General features: G+C 56.6%; 1 protein-coding gene across 8 annotated transcripts in view; it reads left to right on the top strand.

The window, feature by feature from the left end:
• LOC101878504 (protocadherin gamma-C5) overlaps positions 1–21,443 on the top strand; it is an 88,519-nt gene that overhangs the window by 44,339 nt on the left and 22,737 nt on the right. Inside the window, exon 1 of one of the 8 annotated variants that reach the window (XM_005144959.3) lies at positions 9,455–12,158. The exons of 4 other annotated variants lie outside the window; for them this stretch is intronic. In XM_005144959.3, coding sequence (XP_005145016.2) covers positions 9,726–12,158 — 2,433 coding nt within the window. In that variant the 5' untranslated portion in view covers positions 9,455–9,725. Of the gene's footprint in view, positions 1–9,454; positions 12,159–15,856; positions 18,374–18,763; positions 18,984–21,029; positions 21,217–21,443 lie in introns of those variants that run through there. 3 more of the 8 variants (XM_031045341.2, XM_031045345.2, XM_031045344.2) reach the window with 3 other exon arrangements.

Raw genomic sequence — 21,443 nt, 5'->3', positions numbered from 1 at the left:
TCGTACGAGCTGGCCAAGGCGACGGAGCCGGGGCTGTTCCGCGTGGGGCTGCACAGCGGCGAGGTGCGCACGGCGCGCTTCCCGCTGGCCCGCGACGCGGCGCGCCAGAGCCTGGTGGTGGTGGTGAAGGACCACGGGCGGCCGGCGCTGTCGGCCACGGCCACGCTGACGGTGGTGCTGGCCGAGAGCGTGGCCGAGCTGCTCTCGGAGCTGGGCAGCGCGGCGGCGGCGCCGGCCGAGCCGGCCGCCAGCCTCACGCGCTGGCTGGTGCTGGCCGTGGCGGCCGTGTCCTGCCTCTTCTTCGCCTTCCTGCTGCTGCTGCTGGCGCTGCGCCTGCGGCACTGGCGGCGCTCTCAGCTGCAGGCGGCGTCGGGCAGCGCCGCCTTGCGCGGTGTCCCGGCCTCTCACTTCGTGGGTATCGACGGTGTCCGCGCCTTCCTGCAGTCGTACTCGCACGAGGTGTCTCTCACTGCCGACTCGCGCAAGAGCCAACTCCGCTTGTCAGCGGGGAGCTGCTGCGACACCCTCCCTGCCCGTCCGCCTCCCGACGAGCCCGCTCCACTGCTCGGGGAGGACCTCGCTTCTCTCTCGGTGAGTTCCTCTCAGGAGTTTTTCTCCTCTCCACTTCCTTTTCCGCGTTGCTTCTCTGCCCTTTCCGCGATGGTTCCTTTTCACATGTTTGGTGTGCCGGAGGGACGTTGTTTGTGGCTATGCTTCGTGTTTTTATAATGCGCCAATTCGATTTTCTCTCTTGCCGTGTTTAATATAGGATTCCTGGTAGTCATGAATCATCTGAAAAAGTCGCTTCAATACTAAATGTAAATTTGCGTTGTTAGCATTGTCAGGTTTATTCTCAACAGAAACTGTGTTTTAGTAGCGTTGGAAATGGTACGTTATCTGCCCCGGGTAGAAATTTCCGTTATAGGTTAATATTTTGTTTATTTTAGGCAGCCTTATTGCTTTTTTCATGGCATTACCTGTTTGCACTTGTTGTAGCACTTCATCTTGTATCGTTTGTTATTTATCATTGTTGAAAGATGTGTTTGAGGAATTGAGCTTTCTACATTTTTAATAGCTGTACTCGTTAGAAAGATTCTCTTTTTCTGTGCTTCTTACCAGCCAGTGTGTGGTTTTACATATAGGATGGGACTGTTGAAAACACAGAATGGTTTTTAATTTAACCGCGTGTTAATTGAGGTGTTTTTATTTTGTCCGTCTTTGCTTTCACATAATTCTTAGTCTTCCCTTGTTGCACATCTTTTTTAATTAACCGCCTTTATTAGGGAGGAATGTAAGCCGCTGTTGGAAATGAAACCCTTCTCTGAGTTAGGTCTTGGTCTTGGTCTTGTCTCATGTGTTCCTCTCACACAGGGTGTTCCTCAGCCAGTAGTGACAGCACTTTCAATTTTGTGTACCAGAATTAATTAAGACACTGGATATGCTTCTTCCTCAATTAGAAGCCTGTTCACAGGCATCCCTACGAATTCCTTGTTGCTTGTGGAGATTTCTCTCGTTGGTTCAAAAGTGAGCTCCATGCTCTGGATTGAGGAAGATTGAAGAAGAGCGAAATTAGTTATTAGCAGTTGGTACATTCCAAAATATATGTGTGTACATGAATATATTGGTGGTGACCCACCACTGTGCTCTTCCAGACATGGAGTGGAGTTGAAGAACTGGATGTTCCCAGACTGAGCCTTGTGCCTGGAGACTCCATAAACCACTTCTTTTCCTCCAAACTATGGGTGAAGTACTATAAAGTAGAGAGTATTGCAGTGGTTCCTGTTGGGCTGCACTACAGTGTGGCAGTTCAAGACCTGTTAAGATACTCTTGCTGTGAAAGGTTATTAATTTGTGACTTCTGTGTTGCCTTACAGCTTGTTTGGTACCATTATCCCCCGTGTAGCAGCACTGCCTCTATGTTTCAAATCAGCGCAGAGTCTGAAGAGCAGAGCAGCATGTGTTCTTAATAGCGTCACTGGTTAGAAAGCCTGCTTTCTCCTGTGCTGCTTACCAGCTGCTGGGTACATCCAGAGTCATATTGCACATGGAATGATTTTGTGAGAGTGAGCTTGTTTCCCACGAGAAGCCTCTTTGCACAGCTGCCTTGTGGCCTCCTCTGCCAAATGAGGTTTGGTCTCCAAGTGATCCTTATTGTCCTGTGGTCACTTTATATCTGCTTTACTGCTTGTTATAATGTCTTTTACAGTAAGGTATAGTTAGAGGTAGGAGTGTAGCTGAGGGCGTAACGATAGTATGTCCTAATGTTTCTAATGCTGATATAATGTTTGTTTCTTGTTTATCACTAATGCCTTACAACATAGTTTTCACTTATCATTAATATTTGTAAAAAATGTAAGCACCTCTTAGTAATGCAATGCAAGAAACGTTGAGGAAGATCAGCATTCTGCATAAATATATGCTCGGTATAGGTAGGTAACCCTCTTGTATGTGTCTCTCCACCTGAAGAAGAGTATGGCTGCTTCTTTGTGAGAATGGTCGTGTTGGTGAGGAAGAGACTTCTCAGAGCGACGTTGTGGCTGAGTAATTGTTTGTTAAGAACTGCTACAGTGGAATAAGCTTGTGAAGGAGAAACTGAGTCCTGTAGTCAGTCTCTTTGTACCATCTAAAAGAGCTGCAAGAATGGCATAACCAGAAGCTGAGTTATCAGCAGGTCCCAGTGAATGAGCACAGTAGCCACCCATGATGTCATCTCTTGTCCAGAGCAATAGGAGCATCAGGAGGATCTGCTGTTCCTGTAGTTTCAAACCCCGTGGTCTTGATAGCACTTCATATGGTTCAGGTGATAATGTGCCCCTCTCCATGGTCATGAACCAAGATGTGGTGGTTTACAGAATCTTGCATTCTGTGATTTCCTTCGGCTGTTGCTAAGAGGTGTTGTTACTTGTACAAACAGGCACTGAGGAGGATCAAGTACTTGTTCATAGGCGATGCACTTAAGAGGGTTTTATCCTTTCCATTTTCAGAGCACCCCACGCCTGGAGTGTTTTGTGTATTGTCGGTGCAAAGAACATGCTGCTGTGTTTGCGTCATGGGTGAACTGTATTCACCATTGCTGCCCTCCTGACTCTTCTTCTTGCGACTTTTGTTGTTTATTCTTTTCTGCAAGTCTATGCCTATCCTGGGAAAGGTAGCTCGGGCAGCATGTGTCCCAGACACCACAGGCATCACCACTCCTTTTTACAATTCTTGGAATTGCACACTGTTAATTGAAGTCTCCGTGGCCATGAGGACCTTTTAGCTGCCCGTCAATGTTCTTAGATCTTGCTAGTTTTCCCCCGTCTCAGCCATTCTTAGAGGTATATAAGATAAAAGGGATATAAATAAGAAATTGTCGGTTCTGGTGCTTCCTTTCCACAACAGCTCCCCAGCTGAAGAAAGACAACCCGCAGCAGTAGTAGAAGCTGTTGGAATATGTCAGACATTTGCTGTGCAGTGTATGTGCTTGAACTAACCTGTACTTACCTGTGCTCGCTGTATGAGGTGCGCGCGCTGCTCCGCTGCTTGGTAACGCGTTCCCCAACCAGGCTCGCGATTTCCCCAACTGAACAGAGCTGCTTGGTTCGCCTTCCCCCGGGTCTGAGAAACCCCGAACTGAAGGATGAACGCGTTTTTAGGTGGCCGATGGCGCCGACTGCTGGTAGCCGCTGACAGCGTGATTCAGAGCATAGAGACTGGATCACCGCACGGCCATCACCCGGCTGCGGTGGCGTCGCGGGGCCTCCGGGTGCCGCTGTTGGCCGACACGGAGCGGTTCTGGAGCCGGAGCGGGAGCCACCGCAGCGTCCTGCCCCCAGACTCTCGCTCGCCCGTAGCTGGCCACAGCGGCAGCGGCACGGGCAGCAAAGGCGAGAGGCAACGCTGGCAGCAGCGGTGTCAGAGCCGGCGCCGAGCTCGCTGCCCTCCGGCAGCCCCTGCTCCCGCTGCGGAGAGAGGCTGGAAGGGGAGACGAATTGAGCACTGCCGACAATGGCTGGCAGGCAGGGGCAGAGCCGGCGGCCAGCAGCCGGGAGAGTGCTGCTGCCCGCTTTGCTGCTGTGCCTGTGCTGCCGTGCGGCGCCGGAGGTGCTCCGCTATGTCATTCCCGAGGAACTGGCCAGAGGCTCGCTGGTGGGGCCGCTGGCTCGGGATCTGGGGCTGAGCCCAGAAGAGCTGCCGGCACGCAAGCTGCGGCTGAGCGCCGCTAAAAAATACTTTACCGTGAGCAAGGAGAACGGGAACTTGTATGTGAGCGAGAGGCTGGACCGGGAGGAGATGTGCGGCAAGTCGGAGTCCTGCTCCGTCAGCTTCGAAGCGGTGGTGCAGAACCCGCTCAACGTTTTCCACGTCGACGTGGACATCCAGGATGTGAACGACAACGCGCCGCGGTTTCCACAAGACAGTTTCGAGCTGGAGATCAACGAGTTAACTTCTCCTGGCGCCCGGTTTTATTTGGGCATGGCGGAAGACACAGACGTTGGAAGTAACTCGCTGCAGAGCTACGAGCTGGAGGACAACGGATACTTCGCGGTAGAAGTGAAGGAGAGCCCGGACGGCCGCAAGTTCGCGGAGCTGATGCTGCGCCGGGCGCTGGACCGGGAGCGAGAGCAGAGCCTGAGGCTGGTACTGACGGCGGTGGACGGCGGAGACCCGCCCCGGAGCGGCACCGCCCAGCTCTGCATCAACGTCACGGACGCCAACGACAACGCTCCCGTGTTCGCGCAGGACCGTTATCGGGTGAGCCTGCGGGAGGATGCACTGCCGGGATCGACGGTGTTGAACGTCTCCGCCTCCGATGCCGACTCAGGCAGCAACGCCCGCATCACCTATGGCTTCGGGAAAATGCCGCTCAAGGTTCTTCAGAATTTCGTGGTGGACACGGAGAGCGGGAAGATCACGCTGCAGGAGGCACTGGACTTCGAGGACACGCGTTCGTTCAGCCTGGCAGTGGAAGCGAGGGACGGGGGTGGGCTGTTGGCTCACTGCGCGGTGGAAGTGGAGGTGCTGGACGTGAACGACAACGCGCCGGAAATCACGGTGCTGTCTGTGTCAAGCCCGGTGCCGGAGGATGCTCCATCCGGCACTGTGGTGGCCCTGTTGAACGTGAAGGATCCGGATTCTGGGGAGAACGGTCAGGTATGGTGCGAGCTGTTGGGTGGGGAGCCGCTGTCTCTTGTGGCGTCGTCGAGCAGCTCGTACAAGGTGGTGACGACGAGCGCGCTGGACCGGGAGCAGGCGTCTGAGCACCGGGTGACGGTGGTGGCGAGGGACCGGGGCAGCCCGGCGCTCTCGAGCAGCACGGTGCTGGTGCTGGAGGTGTCGGACGTGAACGACAACGCGCCGGTGTTCGAGGAGGCCGCCTACAGCGCCTACGTGGCAGAGAACAACGCGGCGGGTGAGCTGGTGCTGCGCGTGAGCGCGCGAGACGCGGACGCAGGCAGCAACGGGCGCGTGAGGTACTCGTTGGAGGGCGGCAGCGCGGGCGCGGCGCCGTACGTGTCGGTGGAGGCGCAGAGCGGCGCAGTGTACGCGCAGCGCTCCTTGGACTACGAGCAGTGCCGCGAGTTCACGGTGGTGGTGCGGGCGCAGGACAGCGGGGAACCTGCGCGGAGCTCGACGGCGACGGTGCGCGTCTTCGTGTTGGACCGCAACGACAACGCACCGCGGGTGCTGTGGCCGGCGCCGGTCCCCGGAGAGGACCCGGGATCGACCCCGTTCGAGATGGTGCCGCGGTCGGCCGAGGCCGGGTACCTGGTGGCCAAGGTGGTGGCGGTGGACGCGGATGCGGGGCGCAACGCCTGGCTGTCGTACGAGCTGGTGCAGGCTTCAGAGCCGGCGCTGTTTCGCGTGGGGCTGCACAGCGGCGAGGTGCGCACGGCGCGGGCCGTGTCGGAGAGGGACGCGGCGAAGCAGAGGCTCGTGGCCGTGGTGAAGGACCACGGGCAGCCGGCGCTGTCGGCCACGGCCACGCTGCACGTGGTGCTGGCCGAGAGCTTGCAGGAGGCGCTGCCGGAGCTGAGCGACAGAGATGCTGTGTCTGAGCTAACATCTGATCTAAATCTCATTCTTGTAGTGGCACTCTCTGCCGTGTGCTTGTTGTTCGTTTTCACAGTCATTTTGATATTGTTCTTTAAATGCCGACGGTCGAGGAGCCCTCCCGTTTTTATTACTTCTGATAAAGAAATGTATTCCACCCTGGGCTCAAAAGCACAGTACAACTACTGCAACAGCACTCTGCCATTGCCCTACTCCTATGAGGTTTGTTTAGCCTCCGAGTCGGGACAGAAGGATCTTACATTTCTGAGACCAACAGCAGCAGCACTGTCTGACCATCTCCTAGCCAGGGAACCTGGCTCAGGCACTCACTCTGGCAAATTCCCTCCTAGCCCTGGGAGCTCGGCACAGGTGAGTTTCTGTCTTGGGATCCCTCTCTGCCGGCTTGTGTGTATATTCGGGCTTGTGCGAATTACTTTCCCCTGCTCTCCCCTCAGAGATGGGTGGGCAGCCGGGAGAGCTCAACGTCGCCTCCGGGAGCACTGCTCAATAGGTCAGGAGCATCCGTGCAAGGTTTGGGGGGCACATGGGCCCCTGACTTTCCCATTTTACCTGCCCAGTCTCGTCCGCAATTTGTCGTTTCTGCCCCGAGGCTCAACACAATGTTATCAATACTGCTGTCTGTCTGTCCTACTCCTAGCGCAAGTTTCATCAAGCCGGGGTGGTGAGTGGATGCAGGGTGGAGTAGTGGCAAAAATGTCTTGAGGTCGGAGGCTGAGGCAGCCCTTTCGTCTTGGTGTAGTGACTGCTTCCTTTATTATCTCTACCAAATCTGAGTGTCTTCCTGTGATAACGATGTGTGATCTATCCCGGCGTGTCCATTCAGTGAGGCAGCAACTCTGTTCCCGATTTTTTTTCCCACTCATTCTTTAGGTTTTTTTTTTGTTGTTGTTGTTCTTTTTTTTTTTTTCATACTCTGAACCTCTCAAAAGGAAGATGTTGTGTACATCCATGACTTACCATATCCCCGCCGCCTGGGGAGCCAGGGCTGGTGCCTCACTGTAGTTCTGAATCCGGAGCAGAGCAGAAAATGCTTTGGGTTTGCTGCTTTCACCGGCTTCTCCTGAGCCCCGGCAGAGCCGGGAATAACACCACTGAGCGGCTTTGGCTGGGATTTGGCTTGAACCCGTCCCCGAAGGAATTCCTGATGCAGGGAAAAGGCGTTTTTCCCCTTAAACTGTCACACGTTTCCACTTCTCACTCTCCAAATGGTGAGAGCAATACCTGGAGCGATTTCATTTCTGGAGCAATGAAGCATCGCTTTCAATGTTCGGGCTTCCTGTCAAAGTAAAGGAAACGTAATGTCTGCAGATCAGCCAAAATATATGGAAATGCTCGGTCTTCCATGCCTTTCCTTAGATCTTTGATGTACTCAGCTGTCCGCTGCTTGGCCGTTCTGCTATTGCTGGGATTAAGTGGACGAGGTATTCTGAATAGGGGTTGTGTGTTACACTCACATGAAGAGAAACTCCTTAAGAATTGTGGTACTCATGGTAGATAAAACTACTCGTAAACTGTGTTTAGGAAAGACAAGAAATGGGCAGTGTTTGGGAAAAAAGATTCAGGGCTTATTTCAGAGAAAATGGGTGGCTGAATGCTGTTTCCAAATTTGCCTCGAAGCAAGCTGCGGATTTTCTACTCTTTAGATTATATATAAGAAAAGTAATTGGGATTTGGTTGCATAAGGATCTATGAGAAGAGAAATGAGCTCAAAGCACTGTGAGCCTGCAGACGTCGTGTGTTACAGAAGTACTCCAAAAAGGATAGAGAGGAATAATATGTACTTACCTGCGCGACGCAGCTACGGTGGTTAAAGCATACAGTTTTTCTTCTCAGTCTTTAAATTGATCAGAAATTAAATTCTATTAGAATACAGCGTTAGATGACTAACGTTGGATATTACCGGCGTGGTGCCTATACTTCTATCACATTCTGTGGACCGGTGATAAGAATGCTAAGTAGCCCTGGTAGGATTTATTACTCGCACTGTTTATTCAGTAGGAAAGGAAATAGCATGCAGAGAGGAAAGACTGTGCCGACCAGTTTGATACTGCATCTGCTGGCGGATCCTGCCCGCTCACGGCAGGTAACAGGGGTGTACGGAGCGAGGACAGAATCAAGGTCCCTGTGTCGTGTCTCCCACGTTGGTTTGGGTTAATTGCAGCCCTTCCGCGATGCAGCCATGACAAGCAGTGGGGTAATAGAAATGCAAGAGAGCCTTGTCCTTTCTCTCGGTCTGCGAATAAACTCCTGGGAGCTCCTTTCCAGCCCGAATTATTTTCCAGACATCGCCATCCTTTCCTTATCTGTCTCGGCTGTGGGAGGACACTTGGACGCTGTTTCTTGGCCACAGGAGCCATTGACATTGTCCTGGCGCTACCTTATCAAGCTTCCTTGTCCCTTTCCCACCGTGATAGCTGGGCAGTTATGCAGGTGATGGAAAAACAAAACCTGAAATTACGGTACTTTTATCCATATGAGCACTCGAAACGTCGGAAAACCCGTCCTATCAGGAGTTACTTGTGACAGCAACAACCGCAACCGCAGGATGGCATCCCGGGAATTGGCTGTTTCTTGCCCAGGCGCCTCCGGTGCCGTGAACCTGCTGGGCTGTTGTTGTACGGGAACGGGAACCGCTCCCGACCCCGGCGGACCAAACCATGATTTCCCTGCGTCTGGCTGGTAGAAACAGGTACGAAGGAACAAGCTGGGAGGTGGCGAGAGTAGGAGGACGTATTAAACAGAGAACTCTACGATTTGTAGGGGAAGATGCCTGCGGGGACAGTGACGGGGCATGGAGGGGGCGCCTGTGGGGGGGTACAGGTGCTCCTGGGAACCCCGCAGCAGGAGCTGCCGTGCGGGGTGACTGTGCTGCTGTAGGAGCAGCTACTCATCACTCGGCAGCACTAAACCTGTGTCGTTTTGCCGGCGACGCTGCTTTGGTGGCACAAAGGCGCGACGCCGTGAGGTATCAGGAAGGGTCTGACCAAGCACTTGGGTGGCGGGACCGGCATTCTGAAGGTCCCGAGGGACACGGAGCTGGGTTTCCCGGCGCCCTGTGTGCCCCGGCCGACCCTCTTCACTTCCCCTTCCTGCTCCCGCTGCTTTTTTCCAGCGAGGTTTTCCCGGGACATCCCCCAACTTTCCCCGTTTCTATCCCTCTCTTTCTGGCGTCATCTTCTCCACCATCTCTTACACCTTCCTTCCCGCACACGGCAGTCCCCATGCCCTTTCTACACTGCCTCTCCCAGCCCGGCCGTCCTTATCGGCCGGGTTTCTCGCAGAGATACTCTTTCTCTTCTGGGTCAACGGGCTGGAGCTCCACTGCCTTCGGGCCGGGGCCGCCGCGCTCCCTCCCTCTGCGGGCGCTGCTCCTTGGCAGGGTTCCGGTAGCCCTGCGCTCCGTGCAGTTATTGGCCGGGACTGTGTGTGCCGCTGTCGGCCAATGATGGAGCGGGGGGGATCTGCCGGCCCGGCCCCGCTCGGAGCCGGGATGAGGCACAGACGGTCTCAGAGAGAGCCCGGGAGGGAGTCGCGGCGCCGCCCGGAAAGCAATGCCCGTCCTCCTGCCGCCGCCGCTTCCCGGGGCGCGCTGGGCAGCGGCATGACGGGGCGAGCTGAGAATTTCTAGCCGGGGCGGGGGGACGAAGACGTGAGCGCGGCCGTCCTGTGCGATGAACGGCGTTGCTGTAAGGAGCCGCGGGGTGACGACGGGGCAGGTACTGAGCCTCTTGCTTTTGTTCTGCGTTTCCGACTGGGTTTCCGCCGCTATTCGCTATGCGATTCCCGAGGAGGCGCGGAGAGGCTCCGCGGTGGGAAACGTGGTAGCCGACTTGGCGTTGGACCTGGGGCGGCTGCCGGGACGCCGGCTGCGGGTTGTGTCCGGCGGCAGCAAGAAGTACTTCGGGGTGGATCTGGCGAGTGGCGCGCTGCTGGTGAGCGAGCGGATCGACCGGGAGGAGCTGTGCGGAGCGCTCTCTCCCTGTTCCCTCAGCTTTGAGATCGTGGTAGAAAACCCGCTGGAGCTGTACAGCGGCGCTGTGGAGATCCAGGACATCAATGACAACGACCCAGTTTTTCCCAGCAGCCAGGCGAGGCTGGAAATCAGCGAGTCGGTGGCGGTGGGAGCTCGCTTCCCGCTAGAGAGCGCGCAAGACCCCGATGTGGGGATTAACTCTTTGCAGACCTACCAGCTCAGCGCCAACCCCCACTTTGTGCTCGACGTGCAGACGAGGGTGGATGGCAGCAAGTATGCGGAACTGGTGCTGGAGAAGGAGCTAGACAGGGAAGAGCAACGGGAGTTGCACTTGGTCTTGACCGCACTGGATGGAGGCAGCCCGCCACGGTCGGCCCACGTGCAGATCCACGTTGACGTCGTGGACGCCAATGATAACACCCCGGTCTTCAACCAATCCACCTACAAGGCAAGCGTGAGGGAGAACACGCCCAGTGGTACCCTGGTTGCCAGGATCAGTGCGTATGATCTTGATGATGGGCCCAATGGAGACATCATCTATTCCTTCAGCAGCCACACACCTGCCAAGGTACGCGAACTCTTTGCTCTGGACTCAGCCACAGGGGAGTTGAGAGTCAAGGGACAGCTGGACTATGAGGAAACAAAGCTGTATGAGATTTACTTACAGGCTAAAGACAAGGGTGCTGTTCCTGGTGTGGCTCATTGCAAAGTGCTGGTGGAAGTTTTGGATGTGAATGACAATGCTCCAGAGGTGACAGTGACTTCTGTGTACAGCCCTGTTCCTGAAGATGCAGCCCCAGGGACGGTTGTAGCTCTGCTGAGTGTAACCGACTTGGACTCACATGACAATGGTCTGGTGAACTGCTTCATTTCTCCTGGGATCCCGTTCATGCTCAGCTCCTCCCTCAAAAATTACTACACATTAAAAACAAAAGCAGCTCTGGATCGGGAAAAGACATCAGAGTATAACATCACTGTCACAGCCAAGGACTCGGGCTCGCCACCCTTGTCTGTGGCAAAACAGATCCTGGTGCAGGTATCAGATGTCAATGACAATGCACCCAAGTCTTCCCAGGACTCCTACGATGTTTATGTGCTGGAGAACAACATGCCTGGCATTCCCATTCTTAATGTCAGTGCCACAGACCCAGACCTTGGGCACAATGCTCATCTCTCCTATACCCTCTTGCAGGGTGACTCCAATGTAGGCCACCTCTTCTCTATCAACCGGGAGAATGGCACCCTCTACCTGCTCACATCTCTGGACCATGAGGACCAGGTGGAGTTCAGCATGACTGTGCAGGTCCAGGATGGTGGCTCTCCACCTCTGGCCACTAATGTCTCAGTCAGTGTGTTTGTCACTGACCTCAATGACAATGGCCCAACTGTGCTGTACCCTCACCCCAACACCAATGCCACCTATACTGATGTGGTGGCACCAGGCACTCCTGCCGGGCACATGGTCACCAAGGTGGTGGCAGTGGATGCAGATGCAGGGTACAATGCATGGATCTCCTATACCCTGTTGCAGGCCACTGACCCCAGCCTTTTCTCAGTTGGGCTGCACAACGGGGAGATCTTCACAGCCCGCCAGCTCCGGGAGGATGATGCTCCCCAGCACACACTAGTCATCCTCCTCAAAGACCATGGGGAGCCTGTGCTGTCTGCCACTGCCACTGTCTCCATCTCTGTGGCTGAGATGGTCAAGGAGGTGCTCACTGACCTCACTGAAGTGTCACCTGGCAACGATCCCAAGAGGCATGTGACCTTCTATCTCATCCTGGCTGTGATCTTAGTATCAGCAGCTTTCTTCATCACCATGTTATCAGTAGGCATCTTCAAGTGCTACAAGTGGAGGCAGTCCAAGGAGCTGTACAACAGTTCCAGGAGCACCCTGTACAGGACACCTGGGCCCTTCCATCACATTGATGCTGTGCGGGGTGGCTTCATGCCACCCAACTTGTACCACCAGGTCTATCTTACCACAGACTCTCGCCAGAGTGATGTCCTGTGTAAAAAGCCCTTCTCTTCCAGCCCCCTGGGGAGCCGCCAGAGCACCATAAGGAATGGCGAGCCAGGGCTGTACCACCAGATCGTGGGCACTGCAAGCCGTCTCCCGACACCTGCTGAGGTAATGTACCTCCTTCCTTGGCATGTCCCAGTCCTGGGCAAATCCATGGTTCACTTGTGCCATATACATATGATAGTGGATTCGGGCTGGGGGGGGATTTCCAGTTGTGCCATGCCTCTGAAGAGCATTTAGCAATAGCTGAACAGGTCTTCTCTGGAGTCAAATGAGCCGTCTTGAGTGTTGATGACATTTGCACTGTGGTGAGCAGGATCAAGTGAGTCAGTTTGCTGAGGTGAGCAAACATAGGTCTTTCAGATACAGTTTTGGGTACGCCTTGCATGAGTAACCGGTGGAAGCTGAGGTCAGCTTGCAACAACTTGCAAATCCTTGGCACAAAGTTTGCTGCTAATGGTATATTCTTCTCTCTGCAACATGAGAGCTGAGGGGAGTACTTGGTGGGGTCAGGGGCTGGGAGGGGAACATAGCCACTCTGCGTCATGCTCTGGTGTGGGCTGAGGAGGTGGTGGTGCAAATGGGGCTGGGAGCTACCATCCTACTGGAAAACCAGGGTGTTGCTTCCCGTGGTGTAGCACGCAAAGCCAAAGGACAGTGCTGGTTCCTCCATTTGATGGTCTGTGGCCACAAAGCAGTCCTTCCCATCCATGTCTTGCTTTATGTTTGACTCCTGATGGTTCCGATTTTGTTTCTGTAGAAGTTTTGTGATGATGTTGACTTCAGTGTTGGGAGGTCGCATTGCAGACTGCCCCAGTAGCTTGCAGGGCTCCATCATGCTGGATTGTAGCTCTGAGCAGGAGGGTGAGCCTTCCACGCAGGTGTTGTTTAAACAACCCTATTACAAGCTCTGTATGATTTGTATTATGCTATCTCTGGGTGATGTCTAATATCCTGATTGAATAAACAGCAGCCAGGAAGGCATTTGCGCATGGCAGGCAGCTTCTGTACTTCTTCCCCGCTGGGAATTGTGCATCTTAGAGAGCTTTCAATTATAGCAGTGCTTTGATCCTTTATGATGAAGCTGGGTAGTGGATTCAGTGGAATCGGGGGACATCTGATGGGTTTCCAAGGTGATTGGTGCCAGTAATGTGTCCCTTCTTGTGAGGCTGTGAGTAGGAGTGACCGGTTCCTTATAGCAGAAGGAAGTGAGGTGCAGCGGAAGCTGTGCATGGGTGTGGAGCTGCGTGTGCCGCCTGCTCACTGTGGCCAAATCACAGATAGAGGCAGAAACCTCTCAGAATTATTTTTATGGCTTGCTTTTTTTTCTTCCCCGCTGCCTTGTGCTGCTGCTCAGACTCAGCACTTCCGATTTCTGGCAGATAGGAATGGCTGCAGCAGCTGCAGGAGCAAGTGTTCCTCTGTGTTGTGTGGGCTGTGCTACAGCTGGGGACAAGGATGCCCCTTGCACCAAAGGGTCCTGGCAAGATGCCTCTGCGGCTGGGGACAGTAAATGCTTAGGAAGGAGGTGATAATGGGCAGGTGGTAACTTGAGTCCCTGCTGGCACTGAGCCCTGAATTTGCAGTCTCTGTGGTGACAGAAGATCCAGCCCAGTGCCACAGACCATGTCAAGCCTGCAAAGGCTTTATATCTCTTTGCTCTGCAGGACAACAGCCAGACCCCAAAACCAATGCAGTAGGGATGGTGCTGGCCCCATCTATGGCAGGTGATATGTCCTGCGCTGAGAGATCCTGCACTGATCTCTCAGCTCCCTGGGTTGCCTTGCTCAGAACCTTTTTACAGGTGAGCTTTGGCCTTCTGAAGATAGATATCTCCTCTATGTGAGACATCCCATTCCCTTCCTGCCTCGCCACCATCCCCATCCCAGGCTTTGGCAGACTCAAGCAACAGCAGGACCCCCCTTATGAAGCCTGTCCCTTGCTCCAGCCCCTTGGTGACTGAGCCACCTTGGGACACTGAGTGGGTTCTCCCAGACCATGTGAGCTTCGTAGAGGGCTTCTGCTGAGGAACCGCAGCAGCACCAAACCGATTTCCAGGGGTGCATCACCCTGTGTTGCCAGTGGCAATGTCTGTCACCCAGGTGTGCTGGCCTTGACTCTGCCTGGGATGGGTCAGGGCACATCCCAGAGTCAAGGTTACTGGAGCTGGAGCCTGCTGGTGACACCTGAAGCCCTCAGGGAATGAGTACATCCAAGCAGGTATTGGTTTCTGGACGTAGGGTATCCACCTGTCTAGCTTTTTGCTGCGCTAGCCCTTTAAGAATGCCTTCTCTCCGCCACCGCCTCCCTCCTCCCCCTTTCCAAAGCAGGCAGTAGGTGGGACTCGGGCCGTGTTCTGCACTAATCGGGAGGTTCCTTGCTCTGTCTTTCCGTGACTGGCAGCAGCCCAAGTGGCTCTTGGGGGGGGGGCGGAGGGGGGAAGGTGGTGCTGCAGAGCATCTCTGTCGCTTCTGTCGTTTCCCAGGAGGATGATGTCTCTGTCACGGTGCATCGTGCATGAGTGTTCCCAGCCTCTCTTGCCTGTTCCCCCAGGTGCCCTTGGTGCCCAGGCAGTGGGGATAGGCAGGGTCCCAGGCAGGAGCTGAGTCCCCTCCCTGTTGCATTGCTTTGGACACCAGGCCCCCAAGGTCTATGTGCACTGAAGGGGGATCAGGGTGGCCTTGAGTGCACCGAGGATAGGACTCCAGGGCATAACTGCATAAGGCTTCTGCAGGGATGTGAACTGAGTTAACACCCTGTAGCTTGCCATCATCCTCTGATACAGGGAGAGGGGGAAATTACTGTGATGCTTCCAACAAGCAAGGCTGAGAACCCTGCTTTTGCTCTCCAGGAGATTGCTTGTCTGCAAAGCAGAATTTCAGTAAGTGTGTTTGCCAGATGGGATGCTCGGACTTCCTTCCCAGTCTGACATCCTGACCCGATGTTGTAATCTGGTGGTAGTCTGGTGGGCTTGTTGCCTGACTCTGTGTGTTTGCAGTGACTTAGGTACTGTGAAGGTTGACCCCTTCCTTGTCCCAGAGTGAAGAAGTGACATCCAGCCAGGTGTGCACAGGGAGTAACTGCATTCTAGCTTTAAATGGCTCATCCAGCCTTCCCACCTTCTTCCTCCAACACCCAAGGGGGCCTGGCAGGGCTGGGTGTCCCGTCTCTGTGAGAGGTCCCCTAGCTGATGGTGGTACTGGTGGCAGTGATACCTCACTTGCAGAGGCAGTAACGGGGTGAAAGCAGTGGCCAAAGCATTAACTGAGGCAGAGAAAAGGAGTGGGAGAAGAGTCCCTGAAACCTCAGGGCTCTAACAAGTACCTTTTCATCAGGCATGAAAAGTCCTTTGGCCCATGTTCATGACAGCTGCCCTTTGTCTGTGGGTGCGATGTGAAGCCACCATTGTGGAAGGGGGAGCACACAGGGAGGGCTTGTACCTAACTTCCAGGCTGCCAGGACGTGCAGTTTCCCTGCGAACGACAAGCGAGCTGTGGGAGCAAGTGACTCAGGCTGGTGGAGGGGAGGCCGGGGGTGGCAGCCGTGCTGGTGCCGCCGGCTCAGGCCCCTGCTTCCCGCACCTCGTGAGAGCGACTCCTGGCTGAGAGGGGACGGAGCTCCCGGCCAACTGGGCTGTGATCTGAAGCGAGGGGGGGGAAATCTGCTTCTCTCTTCCCCCCCCCCCCCCACCTCCGCGCTGGGGCTGTGATTCAGTTCCCCTCCCCCAGCCCACCCCCTCTGCTCAGAGGCTGACAGCCGGAGCCGCAGCCTGCCGGAGCCCCGGAGCTGTTTTCCAAGCCGTGGAAGAGAGAGACCCAGGGATTTTTTCTCAGCTCCCCAGAGCCTGCTGAGTCCCAGGCCGGACGCACACGGACATGGAAAGCGTCAGCCTCCAGCGACCCGCCTGGAAATGGCAAGTACTGAGTTTGTTTTCGCTCTGCGGCTGGGGCTGGGTCTCCGGGCAGATCCACTACTCGGTGGTTGAGGAGTCGGAGGTGGGAACCATAGTGGGGAACGTGGCCCGGGACCTGGGCTTGAAGGTGGAGGAGCTGCCAGGTCGCAGGCTGCGCCTGGGCTCAGAGGAGAGCCAGCGCTACTTCTCCGTGCGCCTGGACAGTGGCGCGCTGGTGGTGAGCCAGCAGCTGGACCGGGAGCGTCTGTGCGGAGCGGCTGTCAGCTGCGTGCTGTCGGTGCAGGTGGTGACAGAGAACCCCCTGCAGCTCTTCCGCCTGGAAGTGGAGATCCTGGACCTGAATGACAACTCCCCGAGCTTCCCCACCTCTCACCGCACCCTGCGCATCGCTGAGTCTGCCACAGTGGCTACGCGCTTCCCCCTGGAGGGCGCGCAGGACCCCGATGTGGGCACCAATGCTGTGGGTTCCTACCGGCTGAGTCCCAACTCCCACTTCTTCCTGGACGTCAAGCAGCAGCAGGATGGCAAACTCTTCCCGGAGCTGGTGCTGGAGCGAGCCCTGGACCGGGAAGAAGAGCCAGAACTGCAGCTGGTGCTGACAGCCGTGGACGGGGGAAGCCCAGCCCGCTCGGGCACGGCAGAGATAACAATTCTGGTCCTGGATGTCAATGACAATGCACCCACCTTTGACCGTGCCACATATAAGGTGCAAGTCCCGGAAAACACACCTGTGGGGGCCCTGCTCCTCCGTCTCAATGCATCTGACCCTGATGAGGGTCCCAATGGGGAGATACAGTATTCATTTGGGGTTCACACTTCTGACTCAGTCCGGAGGCTTTTTGCCCTGGATCCCCATAGCGGAGAGGTCCGGATAAGCGGGGCCCTGGACTTTGAGGAATCACCTTTCTATGAGATTTATGTGCGAGCCCATGATGGAGGGGTCCCGGAGATGGAGGGCCACTGTGTACTGCGAGTGGAAGTGGAGGATGCCAATGACAACCCCCCCGAGGTCCTAGTCACTTCCCTGCTGAACCCAGTGCCAGAAGATACCCCACCAGAGACAGTCGTGGGGCTCTTCAACGTACGGGACAGAGACTCGGGGGCCAGTGGGGATGTGAGTTTGGGGATCTCCTCTGATGTGCCTTTTGCCATCAGGTCCCTGCAGAACCACTTCTCCCTGGTCACCCGAGAGACTCTGGACCGAGAGGCCACCTCACAGTATGTAGTGGAGCTGATTGCCCAGGATGGTGGGTCTCCTGCTCTCACCACAACGCTCACGCTGCTCCTCAACATATCTGATGTGAATGACAACCCCCCCCGCTTCTTGCAGCCCTCCTACGATGCCTTCCTCCTGGAGAACAACCCGCCTGGCTCCCTGCTGTGCACTGTCTCTGCCTCAGACCCTGACGACGGGGATAATTCCCGGCTTGTTTACTCCATACAGAGTGGGCAAGTGCAGGGTGCCCCCACCTCTTCCTTTGTCCACATCAACCCTGACAATGGCAACCTCTATGCTCAGCGCACCTTTGATTTTGAGCTGATGCAGGTTCTGCCGGTCTCTGTGGCTGTGCGGGACTCGGGGTCCCCCCCACTCCGTGCCAATGTTACTGTCTATATCTTTGTGCTGGACCAAAATGACCACGCCCCCACCATCCTGCACCCTGCCAGTGACAGCGATGTCCCGGCACCACAGAGGGTTCCGTTGTCTGCCCCACCAGGCTACCTGGTCACCAAGGTGACGGCAGTGGATGCAGATGCTGGGCACAATGCCTGGCTCTCATACCAACTGCTGCCACAGTCCACTGACCCCTCTTTGTTCCATGTGTCACTGTACACAGGGGAGGTGCGGACAGCGCGTGCCTTCAAAGACACTGACATGGCAGCGCAGCAGCTTATTGTCCAAGTGAAGGACAATGGTGACCCACCACTCTCCACCACCGTTCCCATCACTGTGGTCCTGGAGGAGGCAGCCCTGGAGGAGAGCTACAGCCCTCGGGACTTCTTGGCTGGTGCCAAGGAGAAGCCGGACCTCACCCTCTACCTGATCATCGCTCTGGCAGCCGTCAGCACTGTGGCGCTCGCCACCGTCACCCTCCTGGCCACCCGGTGCCTCCGGCGCAGAGGCCATGCTGCCGCCTCGCCCTGCTGCTGGCACCATGAATCACCGTCCCGGGACTTCTTCAAGCACTCCAGCCCCAAGCTCCAGCTCAACTCCGACGGCACCCTTAAGTACATGGAGGTCACCCTGCGACCCACCGACTCCCCATCCCAGTGCTACAGCACCTGCTTCTCTCCCGACTCCGAGGGGAGCGACTTCACCTTCCTGCGGCCTTGCACCCGCCCCGCCACCCTACCGAGGGAACCCGCGGCTTTCCTCTCCGCTACCGGTACGCTGCGGGACCGCGGCCAGGTGAGAGTCTAGGGGCGGGGGAAAGCGGTGCCGGCGCGGGGCTCGCCGGACCGGACCGGACCGGACGGGACCGGCCGGTGCTGCGCCTTCCCCCGGGGCCGCCCTTCCTCTCTCCCGCCCGGGCGTGGGGACCGCGGAGCCGCCGCCGCCACTCGGGGAAGCGCCGCGCAGGTTCGCGCCGCGCGGCAACCGCCCGCGGGTTGCGATTGGAGCCGTTGTTGCTGTCCTGGGCACGGAGCGTGGCGATTGGAGGAGCCGTGCGGCGTACGGAGCCAATGGCGGAGCGGCTGCGCCGAGCCCCGGCACCCCCCGCCCCCGGTGGACCGCGTCCGCCCCGCACAATGAATGGGAGCGGCGAGCGCTGAGCGCGGCCCCGGAGCGCGGAAGGGAGCGCGGCCCCGCAGCCCACCCGGCAAGGATGCCGAGGGCGGGAAAGGCGGGCCGGTCCCTGGGGCTGCCGCGTGTCTTCTCTTTCTGTTTGTTCCTGCACAGCTCCTCTGCTCAGATCCGGTACAGCATCCCCGAGGAGCTCACCCGGGGCGCCTTCGTGGGCAATATCGCGAAGGACCTGGGCACCGATGTGGCAAAACTGGCGGCAGCTAATCTGCAGGTACTGTCTGATTCGGATTCGCAGTACTTCTCAGTCAATGTGAACACCGGTGTTATAATGGTCAGTGAGCGGATAGACCGGGAGCAGCTCTGCGGGCAGAATCCACGCTGCTTCCTCCACCTGAAACTTGCCATCGAGAACCCAGTGGAGTTTTATCGCATTGAGGTGGAGATCCTGGATATCAATGACAACCCCCCGGTGTTCCCCAGTGATGAGGTTTCCTTGCGGATCTATGAGCTGGCCTCCCTGGGTGCCCGCTTCCCCATCCAGCCTGCCCAGGACCCTGATGTGGGCACCAACACCTTGCAGACCTATCACCTGAGTGCCAATGAGAACTTCAACCTCAACGTGAAGGCACGCACGGATGGTGGGAAGTTCCCTGAGCTGGTGCTGGAGAGGGCCCTGGACAGGGAACTCAGAGCTTTCCATCAGCTGGTCCTGACAGCTGAAGATGGGGGCTCTCCACCCAAGTCCAGCAAGACACGCATCACCATTCAGGTCCTGGATGCCAATGACAACCACCCAGTCTTTGACAAACCATCGTATGGAGCCCGCTTAGTGGAGAATTCGCCATTGGGCACCCTTGTGGTGAAATTAAATGCCACTGATGTGGATGAAGGGCCCAATGGAGACATCCGCTACTCCCTCAGCAGCCACAACTCAGCTGCCTTACATCAGATCTTTGCCATCGATGAACAAACTGGGGAGATTCGTGTCCAGGGCAACCTGGACTTTGAAGAGGCAACGGTGTATGAGATTGAAGTGGAGGCCAAGGACATGGGGTCACCCACAATGGAGGAGCACTGCAGTGTGGTGGTGGAAATCACTGATGTGAATGATAATGCCCCAGAGGTCATTCTTACCTCATTCTCAAGCTCCCTGAGCGAGGATGCACCTCCAGGCACTGTGGTGGCCGTGATTCACGTCAGAGACAAGGACTCTGGTGACCAGGGCAAGGTCCAATGTCATGTATCTCCAGACCTTCCTTTCCAGCTGCGTAAGGACTATGAGCACCAATACTCACTGATAACCAGCACCCGTTTGGACCGGGAGTATATTGCTTACTACAATGTCACCATCTCTGCCTCGGACCTGGGAAGGCCCCCACTCTCCCGCCACACCATCTTGCCCATTGCCCTGGCAGATGTCAATGACAACGCACCCCAGTTTGGGCAAGCATCCTACGAAGTGCTTGTGGCAGAAAACAATGCGGTGGGCAGTGTGCTGGTTACAGTCTCTGCTGCTGACCCTGACTCGGAGCAGAATTCCCGCCTCTCCTACACCATCCTGCGAGCTGGTGGGACAGATCCAGGCCTGGATCCAACTCGCTACCTCTCCATACATCCCACAAGTGGGCAGGTCTCTGCCAAATTCCCTTTTGACTATGAGCAAACCACCTATCTCCAGTTCCATGTGGAGGTCTCTGATGGTGGCTCCCCGGCCCTGAGGAACAGGACACTGGTTCACATTTTTATAGTGGACCAGAACGACAATGCCCCACAGGTGCATTTCCCCAGGGCCGGGGAGGACTCTGCTACCCAGTTCCGAATCTCCCCCTTCATCACTCCTCCTGCTCTCATCACCAAGGTGGTGGCAATAGATGCGGACTCTGGCCTCAATGCATGGCTCTCCTACCACCTCGTGGAAGCCACAGACCCGGGGCTTTTCAGTGTGACCCTACGTTCTGGAGAGATCTGGATCACACGGGCCCTACAGGAGATGGATGCCTCTGAGCACGAACTGCTGGTGGTGGTCCGGGATGCCGGGGAGCCCCCACTCTCCACAGCAGTCACACTGGTGGTGCTGGTGGAAGAGAAGGGCCCAGAGGCCTTGCAGGGCTCTGAGGCTCGTGCTACTGATGGTGGAGGCTTACCTACGATTACCCTCTACCTGATTGTGTCCCTAGTGCTCATCTCCACCATCTCACTGGTGGGACTGGTCACACTGGGTGTGCGGTGCCTCCGGCGGCGCTCAGCCTCTTCCAACCGGAACTGCTGTGTGGAAAGCGTGAATACGCTTCAGCCCCCACCCAGCCACATTTTTGGGCGCTGGCATTATGAGCCTAAGCAAGGGGACACGGTGATGGGTGTCCAGGTGACAGCCACGGCCCCCCCCCGCCCCGCTTTATCGTTCCTGCTTTTCGCCGGTATCGGACATCAGCGAGTTCATGTTTGTGAAACCCTCCGCGGGTCCAGCCGGTGCCAACCTGCCGGATGCCACCCTGTGCAAAGAGGTGAGCTCGGGAGCGTGTCCCGACCGCAGCCCCGGCATCTGCGGGGCTCGGCACCGAACCAGCTCGGGATGCGGCACCCCCAGCCGCTTTGGGGGGGTGGGTGCCCGCCAGAGCCCGCTCCCAGCAGCCGGGCGGGGCGGAGCTGAGCGGGGGTTGCCGCTGCCGGGAGTCCCCGGCGCCCTCCCGGCGCTGCGAGGGCGGATTGGCGGCGGCGGGGCTGGGGGGGG

Source organism: Melopsittacus undulatus, chromosome 10 (assembly GCF_012275295.1).
Source record: "Melopsittacus undulatus isolate bMelUnd1 chromosome 10, bMelUnd1.mat.Z, whole genome shotgun sequence".
In the NCBI taxonomy this organism is placed as follows: Eukaryota; Metazoa; Chordata; class Aves; order Psittaciformes; family Psittaculidae; genus Melopsittacus; species Melopsittacus undulatus.
This window is presented reverse-complemented; position numbering and strand designations above follow the sequence as displayed.